Genomic DNA, 15738 nt, shown 5'->3' on the forward strand with positions numbered 1-15738 from the left:
GATTTCCCCATGGAAGGTATGTCTCTTGAATGAATCTTTTTTAGAATGTAATGGATCTATGAGATACATTCATTTTGCTTGGATTTATGTGATTAATTTGCATAATTTTTAGGTTATTTATCGTAGTGACAATCTTATAAGGAATAAGATGGAAACCAAGATGAAGATGAAGACTGCAGCATCGAAGATTGCAAAGAAGCTACTGCGGCCAAGGGATGCTTTCATTTCTAGTGTAATTTTTAATTTTTAATTGTTAAAAAAAAACAACAATAAATTGAGTATTTGTTATTGTTTCTGTGTTATTTCTTTTTTAATTTTATTTTTTTTATCTATCTTATGCTATTAGAAGAAGCAGAATCAGAAGGAACTAGTAATGGAGAACAGAAATTGGACTCTTTTTCTTTAAATTAAGTTTGTTAATCTCTCTCTACAGATTTTTTTTGCCTCAAAAAAATTAATCTGGCTTTTTATTTTTTAAAAAAAATAATTCTATCGATGTTTTGAAGCGTCGTTAGAAAAAGTATTGCCGATGCTTTAACTTCTATTTTTGCCGACACTTTTGAAAAGCATAGGCAATTTAGTTCTTCACTCTAACATAGGCAACATTTTAGCAACGATTTTAAAAGCGTCGAAAAGAAAATTACCGACGCTTATAAGTATCGGTAAAGATCATCGAAAGTATCGCCAAAGCGTTGCCTATGTTAGAGCGATATCACTATGGATTTTGTGACTAGCTTGCCAAAAAGTCCACAAGATAATGATGCAGTGTGGGTAATTGTTGATCGGCTAACTAAGTTAGCACATTTCTTACCGTTCAAAGTCGGTTTGTCCTTAGAGAGATTGGCAGGTTTATATATATAGTAGTTTGTGAAGCTTCATGCAGTTCCAGTTATCATTATATTAAATAGAGACAGTAGATTTGTTTCACAATTTTGGAGAAGTTTTTATAAAGTCCTTGGAACCAAATTGAGCTTTAGCACAGCCTTCCATCCTAAAACAGACAGTCAAAAAGGACCATCAAAATTTCAAAAGATATGCTGAGAGCCTATGTCAAAGTGGATGGGATAGTCACTTGTCACTAGTGGAGTTTGCTTACAATTATAGTTATCAAGCAAGCATACAAATGGCTCCATTTGAGACGTATGGTCGGAAGTGCCGATCTCCTATTTATTGGAATGACGTAGGTGAGTAAAAATTATTAGGCCCAAAGACAGTGCAATAGACTATGGCTAAGATTCAAGTGATCAGAGAACAACTCCGTATAGCTCTGAGATGACAAAAAAGTTATGTCGATAATAGAAGGAGAGAGCTGAAATTTCAAATTAGGGATCATAATTTTCTCAAAGTGCCTCCCACTAAAGGTGTGATGAGATTTGGAGTTCGTAGCAAATTGAGCCCTAGGTATGCTGGTCCTTTTGAGATTTTCGACAAGATTGGAGAGGTGGCATATCGAGTGTGCACAACGTATTTCATGTGTTAATGTTGAAGAAATATATTCCAGACCCAAGTCATATAGTAGCATATGAGCCGTTGCATCTTATGGTATCGAACCATTCATTTTATAAAAGTACAATGGAACAATCATTCAAAAAGAGAGGCCACTTGGAAGCTCAAAGAAGAGATGAAGGTCAAGCATCCGCAGCCTTTTGAAAATTTAGGTATGTTAATGCTGAGTGATTGTTGATCCCCTATCTGATTTTGATGAGCCCAAAATACTTGAGTATATTTCATATTGTACTAATGAATTCAAGTAAGTGTTTCAGGTAAAATACTTTTAAACTTATAAGAATGCCTTAGAATATGGTTTAGGAAATTCAAGTTTAACTTTACTCATGTTTGGAACCATTAAAGTATTTGCTTTGCTCTCGAGTGGACTTCCAGAATTCACGAATCGACTCTGGCACATGGTTACCTTCTGGCACTTCCTCAAGCCAGCTCCCAAATGAGGCGAGTCAGTAAAAATAGGAAGCAGTTTTTTCAAGTACAGAGCGCGAGTCGACTCCAACTGTTCATGAGTCGACTCTTACAGAAAAGACAAAGAGGTGATTTTTAAGGCACAGTGCTCGAGTCGACTCCAACTCTTCAAGGACCGACTCTTACAGAAAAGTCAAAGAGCAAGTTTTCAAGGCACAGTGCTCGAGTCGACTCCCACTGTTCACGAGCTGACTCTTACAGAAAAATCAAAGAACAAATTTTCAAGCTACGGTGCGCGAGTCGACTCCCATAAGTTTTGACTCGTCTCCCGCAAATTGAAGTTGAAAAGTAATTTCTTTGGCACAGTGGCCGAGTCGACTCCAACTATTCATAAGTCGACTCTTACAAGAAAAGGCCGAGAGCAATTTTGCATAGACCAGAATGCGAGCTAACTCCGGAATTGGTTGAGCCATTTTCTATAGAATAGCTGGTAATTCACATTTGAAAATGTCGTAGGCGAGCCAACTCCCGATTCCTTCGAGCCGACTCTTACAGGATCGATAGAGAGCCAATTTGTAAGAACCCGATTTCGATTCGACTCCAGATTTTCACGAGACGTCTCCTGTTTCAGCCGAGCTAACTCCAAGATGGGTAAGTCGACTCCGATCCCAACGGATACTTTGTTAGGACGCGCAGTTTTGTCAGAATGACTCTTTTCTCCTCTCTAACGGCTAGTTTTCGAGAAGTTAAGTTATAAAAGGTGGTTCTAAGTTTAAACAACAACAAGAGAAAAAATTCATTAAGAGCATTCAAGTCTATCAACCACTGAAGGAGAGTTAGAGCCATTCAAAACGAAAGGAGGAGTTATTGCATCCCAAGCGATTTCAAAGCACTCCTCACATTAAAGGCTCATTGAAGTAGTCCTCAACTATCAGTGCATTCAAGAGAGGATCCAGCAAAGGAGAAGCAAAGTCTTCCATCGGTAAAATTTGTTTGAAGGCTTCTTCCTTTATATTTTCTTTATATTGCTATATCTGCTTATTTAGAAGCTTATAATCTTTAAACTTTATTTCTCTGTTATTTGTTACTTGATTCAATCAGGAGATTGAATTAAGGGGTAAAGGTTTGTTGGTGAGCCCGTAAAACTAACGGAATTTTTTGTGAGCCCAAGAAAACAAACAGAGAGGTTTTAGTCAGTGAGCCAGGAAAAATCGATCAGGTTCATTGTGATCCTGCAAAAACAACAAGTTAGGTTGTGAGTTTGTAAAATAACTGTGTTGTAATCTTAAGATTATAGTGAACTCCCAAGAGAAGCTTGGAGAGTGGACGTAGGAGCAAGGGTTGGCTCCGAACCACTATAAAAATCTTGTGTTTGTATTGTGATCTATCTTGCTTTACTTCTTTACTGCTTTCTTATAGATTACTCAATTCCATTTGCTTAAAATCAAGAAAGCTTTCATTAATTACATTAGATAAAATTTGAAGAATCCAGTTTTAATTAGAACCCAATTCACTTCCCCCCCCCCCCCTCCTTGGGTTGTCTTCTGGGCAACAGTTAATTTCAAGAACGAAATTATTTAAAGGGGCGAGAATGTGAGGGCCCGGTCCACTAACCAGCCCACACATAATTTGGGCCGCAAGCCTAGCATGAGTAACGGCTCACACGGCCTGCAGATGGAAGAGGAAAAAGAGGACTCATATTCAGAGACTGAGGAGCCAATCCTACCATGATTAAGCCTTGAATTTCATCTATAAAAGGGGCTCTTCCCTCTCCTCCAGGATTTGTCTTTGGAATCCCTCAATTAGAGAATGAATTTCAGTTTATTACCATGGAGGATCTCGAGGATTTTGCCGTCAATCAGGCCGAAAGAGCTCACCAGAGGTAAGTTTTTGTTGACATCCCCTTGTTGCCAGTGGACCAATCTAATAGCCGTTTGCCACATTACCCTCCTTGTATCTAAACTATTCAAGATCAAAGGGTAAGAATTCATCCTATAATCGGCTACATACATGCCTCGGATTTGGATTGGCCCACTAGATCTGGTCCATCGAATAATTTTCTTACTTAGAATAACTCGAATCTTTCTTGTCATAAAAGCACCTCCTGCACTTCGATTTCGAACGATTGGATGCCTTCATGTAGGCTCTGAGGAGTGGTTTCCACCATACTTTTCGCTTTGAGAACTTATGGTTGTTAGTTTGATAGTCCAGACATGTTGTCCACGATGCTTGGCAAATTCATACTACTGGGTCTCCCACATATAACGTTTCTCAGAAGTTGAGTGCCACTGGAGATTTTCATTTTTTTGTTGTGATTAAAAGGGTGGTTATGGACCACCCATCTTTTATTGATTGAGGCAAACAATAAAGAATACAAAAAGGATTAATAAGAAGTATGGTTGCCAAGTAGAATAAGACAACTTGTGAGAAAGGAACAAAAGAAGTTACAAAAGAGAGAATTCAGAGTGCCACCAGAGCTACTTTTGCAACTAGGAGTAGACAAGCGGCAATATTCTGAGAGCAAACTCAGCAAAGGGAGGCAGAGCAGGGAATTAGGGGGGTTGAATTGTAGATACTTAGGCGCCACCCTAGCAAGTGTCACAAATTGCTGAGAATGCAAGAAACTTTGTAGCTTCAAAAATCAAGACCTCAATGGCTGCAGAATGGGATGGGAATATTAGGTTCTATCACCAATTGACTGTTTTCAGAAGGAGGAGAAACAGAATGTTGTAGGTTATGAACTCGAAAAGGAGTGGAGGAGGAGGATTCTATTGTTGTTGCCTTTCTGCATTTTTTGAAACAAAGGTGGACTTCCTCTAGGGATCTAACACCACCAAGCTCTTGGCTCATGGACAGTACTATCACTACAACAAAAGAGATGTTTGCCGACTCTAAATTGCCGACGCTAGATAAAAGCGTCGGCAATTTCTTTTCTTGCAACAGTAAATGCCGATGCTTTGAGGGAGCGTCGGTAAAAAATTTTTCGCGGACGCTTTGGATGGATTCACCGACGCTAAAGAGCGTCGGCATAAGGGAGAAATGCGACGACGCTTATAAGCGTCGTCGGACTTCATATCTCCCACCACAAACCCCGATCGACCCTCTCCCTCCGCAGCCTTAAATCCCTTATAGCTCACGCTGACCGACTCCCCCCTCCCTCCGCCGATCTCAGCCATTCCCCTCCTTCGAGCGACCCCAAATCGCGTTCCTCCGCCGCATCTCCTTCCCCTCCTCCCCCTCTCCGTTGGCCTCCTCTCTGTGGATATCTCCCGCCTCCTCCGCCGCAGATAAGCCCAAATCCCCTTCCTCCTCCTCCTCAATGCCCCCTTCAAAGCCCTCTCCCTCTCCCCCGCCGCCGCCCCAGGCGCCCACTGCCTCTTCTCCCTCTTTCTTTCTCCCGATTCTTCACTCTGTAATAATTATTAAATTAAGAAAGGAATTAAATTAAAAGAAGGAATGGAGAAGGGGGAAAGAAATGGGGCTCCCGAACCGACTCCACGACGCCTCCAGCGACTCCATCCCGATCCTTCTCGTCGTGGCGGCCGCCGGGTGGGTCTCCTACCTCCGCTCCCTCCTCCTCTGCCTCCTCCACTCCCTCGGCCTCCAACGCCTCCACCCCTCCTCCGCCGCGGCCGACGATCCCCTCTTCTCCGCTGCCGGGTCCGGCCTCGCCGGACTCGTCGTCGTGGCCTCCTCCGGACGCCCCTTCGCCTACGAGGCCTTGCCGTCGGCGGCCGCGGAGGGGGAACGAGATGAGCCGGGCTGCGTGGTGTGCCTCTGCGAGCTCGCCGACGGCGACCGGCTTCGGCGGCTGGATTTGGTGAGGGAGTTATTTGATCTAATGGCAGAAAGAGGTGTGGTTTCTTGGAGCTGCATGATTTCGGGCTATGCAGAGTAACAGGTTCATGAAGGCACTGCACCGCTTTAAAGTGATGCAACTGGAGAAGAGTGCAAAGCCCATTGGGTTGGTGGATGAAGGGTGCAGGTACTTTGTGAATATGTCAAAAGTTTATGGGGTTCAGCCTGAGATGAAGCATTATGGTTGCATGGTTGATTTGTTGATTCGAGCAGGGTTGTTGGAAGAGGCAGAAGGGATCATCAGAAGCATGACAATGAAGCCAGATGTGATGGTATTAAACAATGCTGCTATAGTTTTTGTTAGCTGATGGTGCTTTAATATTAAAGTTTTACTACATTTAAATGCCCTAGTGGTTGCAATTAGATTTATTGTTTGGTGATTGAGTGATTCTATGCCAAATTAATGTCATTCGCTTGAACCTTGGCTGATGCTTTCAGCACAGTCTTTTAATAAATCAAACATGCCACTGATATGCAACCTGGCCTATCTGCTTGGAACTTGCTGGTTTGATCTGTTCATATGGATTACTAGAAGAACCAACCTTGCCAAACAATGTCCTGGTGGTTCCAATCAGACCTGATTTAATCAGCTGGTCTGCCAGCTCCTAAACTATTGATGCTCAGAGAATGTCGTTACACATTCAGTGAGTAGACAGACACAATTTATGTTATGTCAGTGGTTCCATGTTTAAATGATAATTTTACAAGGTTTGCTGCTAATGCTTGTGCCGAACTTTTGATTGCTTATTACCACCAATCAGATATTCTTAGAGTTCCACACTTCTAAACATCGGTGTGGCAATGACTATTCTCATAGGCTGCATTTCACACTCTCATAGCTCCAACGATGGATATTTTTCTCTGTGTTCACCATTTTCATTTAGTAAAATGATTTCCTACTCAAAAGAAAGCAGCAAAATTACAAGAACAAAATATCAAAAATATATCATTGTCATAGGCTATACTTTTTTTATTGATGGAAATCTTTTGCTTTCACCTTTTGCACTTTGTGGTGAAGGGCATATTCTAAGATAAAATACCTGGTTTAGCTGGCACTGATGGCACTTTCAAAGTACTTTTCCATCATTTTGAAGGATAAGTCGGCCATCATTGAGACTTCCATTGGATCTAGGTGTCACATTATATGTAGCCTCCCCCATGAGCCTCAAGGCATTTTCAAAGAACTTTGCCTCAAGGCATGAGGCAAGATGAGCTTCCAGCCTACCAAAAAAATGTCTTGACCATGTTATCGTTACAGAATTTAGGATTTATGGTATGGATACCATAAGGAAGCCATGAATTTTGAAGGCTTAATTATATTCCAACAATTACCTTAAATAGGGATTAGTACTATGGATCTATTACCGATCACATTATTGCTCCCAAATTAAAATATGCTGATACATTTTGTTTATCCTTTTTCAGCAGAAGACATTAGAGAATTTCAAGAACATTATCCTATTATCTTCGCCACAGGTATCGTTTCTTTCTCCATTAATAATAATGGCTTCTTCTTTCTCAGATAGTTTTAGTTTGCAGTGAGAGATATGGGATGATTATGCTGTTAACGTACTCTTGAAGGCATGCCATAATACGCAGAAATATTGATGCAGACCTGGAAATCTTGTTCTTCTTTCCTTCACCTTTCTAATTATATTTCCTTTCCCCACCGGGATTCTTCAGTTACTTTTTGTAATCAAGGATAAACAAATTTGGATGAGACCTACATGATTTTTCTTTAATTCCTTATTTCCTTTTGAACTGTCTTATAATCTTTTAGTCCTCTGTTCCAAATAATCTAAATTGAATTACATATTAACAAATGCATATGATCAGGCAATGGGGCATTAGCTTCTGTAAAAAATTGTATGTCTTTTACTTTGAAGGCTGATCACACTCTCACATGTTCGTATTCTAATTAAAATTTCTGCTGTTATTTGATAGTTACTTCTTCTGTAGAGATGGCTATGTCAACAAAAAACAATTGAATGCCTAGATATTGTGATGTTCTAGAACAACTCAAATAGATAAACTTGGAAACTTCTGCTAGAGAAAATGTTTTGATCCATATGAATTTAATGCAGTTCTTAAGTATATCTTTATTTTTACCCATACTTACTGAATTTAATGTTAGCTTGAAGAGTGGGATTTATGCCCAAGTTTCATTCCTCATCATCCACAAATATTCCCAAGATCTCATCAGCACAGCAAGAGGCTAAGATGGCTGCAAGTATGATTCAGATGGTTGTGAAATGGGTCCAACTTTGGTACCATTCTGTTTAGTTCATGTGTAAATCCCTTACTGCATTCTATCCAATATAAATGTCCGGTATTTACACTTGACCTGGTACAAATAATTGAGATGCTTGTTTTTGGTAATTTGGAAATTGTTCCATGCTTGGACTGGTTAATTCTTATGCAGCCTCTGACAGTACACTTACAGGAAAGCACAAGGCACCGTAAGCCTGACTTTCCCACCTCTGAGGCTACTGAGCATCAGTATTTGGCTGCAGAATAAATTTTAAGGGGATAAGAAGAACTCATCCAGATATTGTTGAAATGATGCGACTTATTTAATAGGACAGAATTTTTTTGGCATTGGGTTAGAGGGATAAATACAAGAAATAAAGTATATTTAATGCTGCATAGGATGATGATTTGGATTTCTATTACAAGGTTGAATTTATCCTCTCATTCTTTTTGTTGTGTTTAGAGAGTGGTTAAGAATAAAAAAAGTAACTGGAGGGATAACTTTCCCTTTTCTATGTTGTAAGAATAAATTCCCATATGAGGAATTTAATGCAGTTCTTAAGTATGGGTTTGTGATTCATCCACTGTTTTTAATATTTTATGATTTATACATTAGTTACTCTTGCATTTTTAACATTTGGGGATTCTACAGTTATTAATACTTCTTCTAAATTCTCTTTTCTTTCAGAGAATTTGTTATGGCTTTGGCATGTGGTGCATGGGAGAGCATGTCATGCATTACTGTTGTTTGCATCAAGTTTTTGTCGAAAAAAACTTCATTGATCTGGCTCAGTCCCATGGACAGAAATTAGTGTTTAAAAAGAAAATCCTTTCAGACGAACGTATTGCATACTTAACATTGCTTGGGTTGAGTTAAGAAAGTTTGAATGTGTTGTTGTGTTTCAGGTTTAAGACTTAGAGGAAGGATACTTGCCGATGAAACTGGGACAGAGTTAGTATTGAAAGAGAGACCTGGATTTTGACTTCAATCCATTTACAGAAAATAGAATTTTCTTCAGCCATCTTGCTTTCTCTTAGTGCTGGTTATTTTATCCTCCCTTCTTGATCTGGCCATAGCTGTGGACATGTTGTACTCCTAATGTTTATAGTCATCATCTGACCAAAGATATTTATATACTACAAACAAGAGAAGTTCATGGTTCTGTTGGTTCTTCTGGTGGTCCTGATGTGGTGCTGACGGTCCTACTATAGTTCTCAAAAAGTAATTGATCCTTAGGTCTACCTAAACCATCTTTTTAGCTTTATAATTAGCATCTAATTTTGCAATTATCATCTGACACAGGACATTTGTACTAATGCACTATAAAGTAATGTATGAGAGAACTCTCATGTAGCAATGAGTTGTTGATGCTCTGCACATTGCTATTGATGCTTGCAGTGATTGCTGGATTTTTATTACCTGTATGATTCAACAACTGTTTCTGGATCTCTTTATTACCGCTGCTTGCCTCGGCCTTGTTGTTGTTAAGCCTGCGGCCTCTGCGAGTGTGGAGGATGCCTTGCATGTTTGCGGTCTCATGTCCTATTAACATGGTAGCCCCTTTGTTCTCACCTGCTAAGGTTATGATTCTTGTTGTGCCCTCGCTTCCCCAGCTGCTGCAACTTCCCAAGATTCAGCTTTTGGACCAATTTGGGCTCCTGAGTTGTTGCTTCTTGTTGTGGCTCGGAGGTTTCTTGGGGTGGTGAGGGAGATCTTGACCTTGTTGGAGTTGGAGATGGCTCTGAAGATCTTCTAGAAGATGGTGATGGTTGCTGCAGCTATGTTTGTTCTGCTGGCTGCTTCTGAGATGATTTCTGTGACAGCGACGGTGAGGGCGATGGTGGTGGAGCTCGAATCCTCCTGATCGGTATTTCTGTTGGAGTGGCTGATGGGGATCGGGATGGTGATGGACGCCTTGATTGAGGTGGGGATGGGGGCTGAGGCTGGGTTGCGGTGGAGCATGAGCAGCTGGCCATAGCGTAGCCACTGGTGGACGTGGAGGTGGTGTGGGATTCTTCAGGGACTCGTGGTAGTTTGATTTCTAGGCAAGAATTAATATTAAAAGCTTTTATTTTTTAAAAAAAATTAATATTCTAATGACGCTTTAAAGCGTCGTTAAAATTTCGACCAGAAATCAATTAGCGACGCTTTAAAGCGTCGCTAAAATGTCGACCAATTAGCGACGCTTTAAAGCGTCGCTAAAATGTCGACCAGAAATCAATTAGCGACGCTTTAAAGCGTCGTTAGCTACCGACGCTTTAAAGCATCGTTACATTACAGCTAGCAACGCTTTAAAGCGTCGCTAAGTTTGCAATTGCCGACGCTAAAAGCGTCGGGAAAGCCTCGACGCTTTTCAATGCGTCGGAAAAAAATTTCTCCACTGTAGCATAGGCGACGCTTTGCCGACGCTTACGAAAGCGTCGGGATGGTTTTTAGCGACGCTTAAAAGCGTCGTTAAAGGCCAAAGAAAGCGTCGCTAATGACCATTATTCTTGTAGTGTATCCATGTAGGGAAGTCAGTATGGATGAGATTGTAACTACCAAGGACCTCACCCAAAAAAACTAGCCGAAAGTTATTTTTTTGGATTTCTTAGTTTTATATAAGTACCCAAGATCTCCTCGGCGAATAACCGATGTAAGATTAAACACACGACCGTACGAATCCTCATAAAGATTTAGATAGCATTGGAGTCACTGGGATTGGACAAAAGTTCATAGTCTATTGTAAAGCAGGATGTGTATAAACTTGTATGTCATTTCTTCTCTATTTACTCACATGCCTAATGCTTGGGAGGCAACTCATGTGGTCCAGGTTTCCGAACCCTACTGAGCCGAAGCAATCTAACGTATAGATTATGTAATACTATTTATAAACTGATAGTAAGATCACTAGCTAACAAACTTAAGATGGTGTTGGCATCTCCAATTTTCATGCCCCACAGTGTTTGGAGCAGCCTTGTAATGTAGAAATATAATATTTATATTGATCGGACCGTCTAAAATCTTCATCTAAGAAGTTCGACTTGTTGGAAGGCAGTGTATAAAAGTAGCAAAAGATTGATTGGGTCATTCGGATGGACGATTGGTGATGGAAGCTCCATATGTGTGTGGAAAGATCTTTGGTTTTCAAGCTAGACTCTGGAATGGCTTGTCCAATGGATGCTGAGGATATTGATCTACACAAGAAACAACCAGTTGTTCCTACCTGATGGTGATTGGAAAGAAACTCTAATGAGAAACATGTTTCCAATATTCTGTTGACATATATGGATGGCCATAAATAGAGCGGTGTTTGGTACTTCTCTATTATTGAGTAAATTACTCTCTGACTAACATTTGCTAGGCCTAAAATACTTCCACTAAAAGGTGCCCAAAAGTTGTATCTTCAACTAGGATCCTCTGCGGTGTGCGAGCTATACCATAGGGCTGTGTAGCCATCGGTCACGATCATCAAAGATAGGTATCGTGTATGATACGATATATACTAGTGGGCCCGCTATGTTTGATAGTTGTGCAGCCTGCGATGGCCACCATCAAGAAATGGATGGCATATTTCATATATGTAATTCAATCAGGAAGTTGGAAGATTTTTCTCAATTTGCTTAACTTAATTTTCTAAAAGAAAATTTAAAAAAGATGGAAGAATTGTAGTAGTGAAGCTTAACTAATCCCCTTTACTTTTATTGGTGATTAAAAAAAATAAGATATACAATTTATGGAAAGAATTAAGGAGAGCTTAGGGGCAGGAGCTAGCCGGAGGTGCAGGCCAATAGTACGCTCCTCTCCCTCTCTCTTTTCATCTTGCCCAAGAAAAAGATAAACAACGTGAAAATGATTTTTCAATACGGCAAAAGGAGGCTTCAAGTACAAACTAACAAAACCTCTGTGTGTCCGCATGGTTATCGAGCGCATCCTTATCTCAATCCCACGGTCCCGATTCGGCGCACGATAAAATTATTTTATATATATATAACAGATGGATCGTATTACCTAATATAAATATATCCAAAAATTAGAAAGTAAAATATTCGAAACGGGATGGGAATGAACTGCAAATCAAAGTATGGAAATTCGGCCGAATGCCGATCTCTTGGCAATCCAGTTAGCCGACCTATCATTTTTCCGATAAATGTGCCAAACGATACACGCACTGCAACGCGTCTCATACTTTTACCACGAGATCCTTCTGATATTTTATTATGGAGAGGTGCTGATCAATTGACATCCTCACTCGCTGGTATCCCTGAAAAAGAGGTGACGCTGACACTCCTTCCCATGGCTATATAAAGCTCGGTAACCAAGCCCTTCACATCCACCAAAAAAACAGCCAAGCCCTTGACATCCTAGCCCTTGACATCCTTCAACCGAAACAAGGGGGGAAAAAGGGCTTTTACGCAAGCGCGCAGGGAGAGAGAGGGAGCGGAAGGAAATATGGGTTCCATAGTTCCGGAGAGGCCTCATGCAGTGCTCATCCCCTACCCAGCCCAAGGCCACGTAACCCCTATGCTAAAGCTAGCCAAGCTCCTCCGTTCCCGTGGCTTCTACATCACCTTCGTCAACAACCACTTCAACCAAAACCGCCTCCTCAGGTCCGGAGCCATCTCCTCCCTCGACAGCCTCCCGGACTTCCGCTTCCAGTCCATCCCGGACGGCCTCCCTCCGACCGACACGGATGCCACCCAAGACATCCCCTCCCTTTGCGATTCCATCCCAAAAAATTGCATTCCCCCCTTCCGTGACCTCATCACAGAGCTCAATGACCCTTCCTCTCCCACACCTGCGGTGTCATGCATAGTTTCCGACGGGGCCATGAGCTTCACACTCGATGTTGCCAAGGAGCTCCGAATCCCCGAGGTCTTATTCTGGACCCCTAGTGCATGCGGCTACATGGGCTACCTCCACTACCAGCATCTCATTGAAAGAGGCATCTTTCCTCTCAAAGGTTACTAGATAACTTTCCTAGCTAGGTTAAATCAATAGATACAACCACAATATCGAGTCATCAATATTTACAGTTCTCCTCTCTTAATTGGTGCGCAGATGCCTGTGATCTCACTAACGGATATCTCGAGAGGCCCATCGATTGGATATCGGGGATGAAGAATGTCCGGCTAAGGGACTTGCCAATCTTTCTTCGTACCCTAGACTCCAAGGACATCATGTTCCATTTCTGTAATCATGCGGCCCAGAGATCATCCATGGCGTCGGCGATCATATTAAACACCTTCGACGAACTCGAACGTCCTGTATTGGATGCGATGGCATCGATGCTCCCTCCTATCTATACCATAGGCCCTTTATCCTTGCTCTCTCGCCAAATCACCACGAGCCCATTAACGTCGATAAGCTCGAACCTGTGGAAGGAGGACCCAACTTGCTTGGAGTGGCTCCAAGGGAGAGAGCCCGGGTCGGTCGTGTACGTGAACTACGGAAGCATTACGGTGATGACGAACGAGCAGCTGATCGAGTTCGCGTGGGGGCTGGCTAACAGCAAGCATGATTTCTTTTGGGTGATCAGGCCTGACCTTGTGAAAGGAGACTCAGCTGTTCTTCCACAAGAGTTCTTGAGCGAGACCAAGGAGAGGGGTCTGCTGGCGAGCTGGTGCCCGCAGGAGGCGGTGCTATCGCACCCCTCCATCGGAGTGTTCTTGACTCATAGCGGATGGAATTCGACGTTGGAGAGCATATGCGGTGGAGTGCCGACGATAAGTTGGCCATTCTTTGCGGAGCAGCAGACTAATTGTAGGTATGCCTGCACGGAGTGGGGCATCGGAATGGAGATTGACAGCAACGTAAAGAGAGAGGAGGTGGAGAGGTTGGTGAGGGAACTGATGGAAGGGGAGAAGGGAAAGGAGATGAGGAGGAGGGCGGTGGAGTGGAAGGAGAGTGCAATCAGAGCAACGCAGCCAGGTGGTTCCTCTTTTCAGAATTTCGACAGGTTGGTCAAGGAGGCGCTGCTTTGAAGAAAATGCGTTCATATGGCTATGCAATCAGATGCATGGAACTAGGACTTATGGAACAGTTTTTTCGCTATGGTTGTAATATGTGTTTTGATCCTGCTATTTCTTTCGAGCAATAAAATTATCTTGTTCCTTGCAATGATATACACGGATAACACTAGCTTAACTGATAAACGTAGCTTGATCAAAATAAATGAGAACGGTAAATTATCATATGGGTGCCAATTGATATATAGTTTGTCACCAAAGTTAATTCGCAGTGGTAATGACATCTTTTTGAAGATCGGAATCTGGCCAATAAAAAATCTCACCCGTGCTCTGCTGGGAGTATACTTTTTTTTTTGGTAAATAAGATTTATTATAGCACTCTACCATAAACACATCAGTGGGAAACAGAAAATAAAATATGTGTTAAATCGCAAAGTATACTTATGCAAGTCAAATGGAAAAGGCCTCGCTTAGCCTAAGTCTAATCCGCAAAAATCTTTTATTTCGGAATTTTCTCCGGATTTGATTTTCTCGAGTGAAATGGTTTATTTTCTTGGGTCAAGAAAAAAGTTCTGGTTGTGGGGTTCTAGTTTTAAGATTATATCTTTGTCAGTCAGTAGTCATTGCAACTTCAGCTGATTTATTACTAACTATTCTCAGCTCTTAGAAAAGAATGTTTAAACCCTGTTGATGCCATATTGTACATGAAATTATATATATATATATATATATATATATATATATATATATATATATATATATATATATATATATATATATATATATATATATATATATATATATATATATATATATATATATATATATATATATATATATATATATATATATATATATATATCTTTGTAAAACTTAAATAATAAGTAATTTGACAGAAAAATTGCTTGTGCGTTGAGAGAGTAGCTGTGATGAATACAAAAGTTTAAAAATTGTGAACGCCGCTGCCATTTTTTGACCTATTCTGCTTGTCGATCACTATAATCAACCATGTTACTATGAATATTCAATGTTTATAGACAAAATAATTATTGGATTCAACTAGGAGATAACAAGAAGGCAAGTGGAGTGGGGGATGCAAGGGATGATGCAACTCATTTTGGATTTCTCCTAGCAATAATAGAGATACAGTATATTACGCAGGCTAGGTCAACATCATGGTTCCCAGGTAACGGATCCATTGCCCTTCGATCCCCATCAATCAGGAAAGTTTTAACAAAACAAGATGCCAGCTTTTGTCGACAACATAAAACCCAAAGATCCTTGCCGTGCATAGGCAGCAAGAAATTAAGAAACTACAAGAGATGGGCCTCCAACGCTATCTTCAGCAAGATTGCGATTCCCCGTGTGTGTGTGTGTGTGTGTGTGTGTAGGTATGTATATGTATGCATTGGTCCAGGTATTGGATCCATTGCCCTTCTCCATCATTCGGGAAAGACTGACGAAAAAAGATGCCAGCTTTGGTGGTGACATTTGCCGTGCGTAGGCAGCAAGAAAGATGCTACAAGAGACGGCTCTCCAAGGCCATCTCAAAAACCCTTCAACCCAAGTAGATATTTTATTAACTGGGATCTTTTGTCTGTCCATTGCCTCGAGTCACATTCATAGACCATGACAAAGCGGCCGCCCATAGATTCCGTAATCAAGCATTACTTGAGGTTTGACGGTCTTGAGCCGGAGACGCCGTCAAGAATCGAAAGCGCTGAATTAATTATTCTGCAATCCAACGGGATCGGAGATCGCACTCGA

The 15738-nt window shown here is 41.2% G+C and overlaps 2 protein-coding genes across 5 annotated transcripts; both read left to right on the forward strand.

The window, feature by feature from the left end:
* Positions 1 to 5270: 5270 nt before the first annotated feature.
* Positions 5271 to 9416, forward strand: LOC120104889 (putative pentatricopeptide repeat-containing protein At3g05240). 4 transcript variants are annotated; one of them, XM_039116784.1, is made up of 4 exons: positions 5271 to 5899; positions 5986 to 6044; positions 7198 to 7248; positions 8929 to 9416. In XM_039116784.1, exons 1-4 carry the CDS (start codon positions 5802 to 5804, stop codon positions 9003 to 9005), a joined length of 285 nt encoding a protein of 94 aa, XP_038972712.1. In that variant the 5' UTR covers positions 5271 to 5801; the 3' UTR covers positions 9006 to 9416. The 4 variants fall into 4 exon arrangements, 3 of the variants coding, with proteins under 3 accessions (XP_038972712.1, XP_038972711.1, XP_038972710.1); XM_039116783.1 differs by having other exon boundaries at positions 5271 to 6044; XM_039116782.1 differs by having other exon boundaries at positions 5271 to 6044; positions 7907 to 9410.
* A 2912-nt stretch (positions 9417 to 12328) lies between these two features.
* Positions 12329 to 14127, forward strand: LOC103717956 (7-deoxyloganetin glucosyltransferase). Its single transcript, XM_008806540.4, has 2 exons — positions 12329 to 12965; positions 13064 to 14127. The coding sequence occupies exons 1-2, from the start codon at positions 12455 to 12457 to the stop codon at positions 13984 to 13986; spliced, it is 1434 nt and encodes a 477-aa protein (XP_008804762.1). The 5' UTR covers positions 12329 to 12454; the 3' UTR covers positions 13987 to 14127.
* Positions 14128 to 15738: the final 1611 nt, after the last annotated feature.

This window comes from Phoenix dactylifera, unplaced genomic scaffold (assembly GCF_009389715.1).
Source record: "Phoenix dactylifera cultivar Barhee BC4 unplaced genomic scaffold, palm_55x_up_171113_PBpolish2nd_filt_p 000139F, whole genome shotgun sequence".
Lineage (NCBI taxonomy): Eukaryota > Viridiplantae > Streptophyta > Magnoliopsida > Arecales > Arecaceae > Phoenix > Phoenix dactylifera.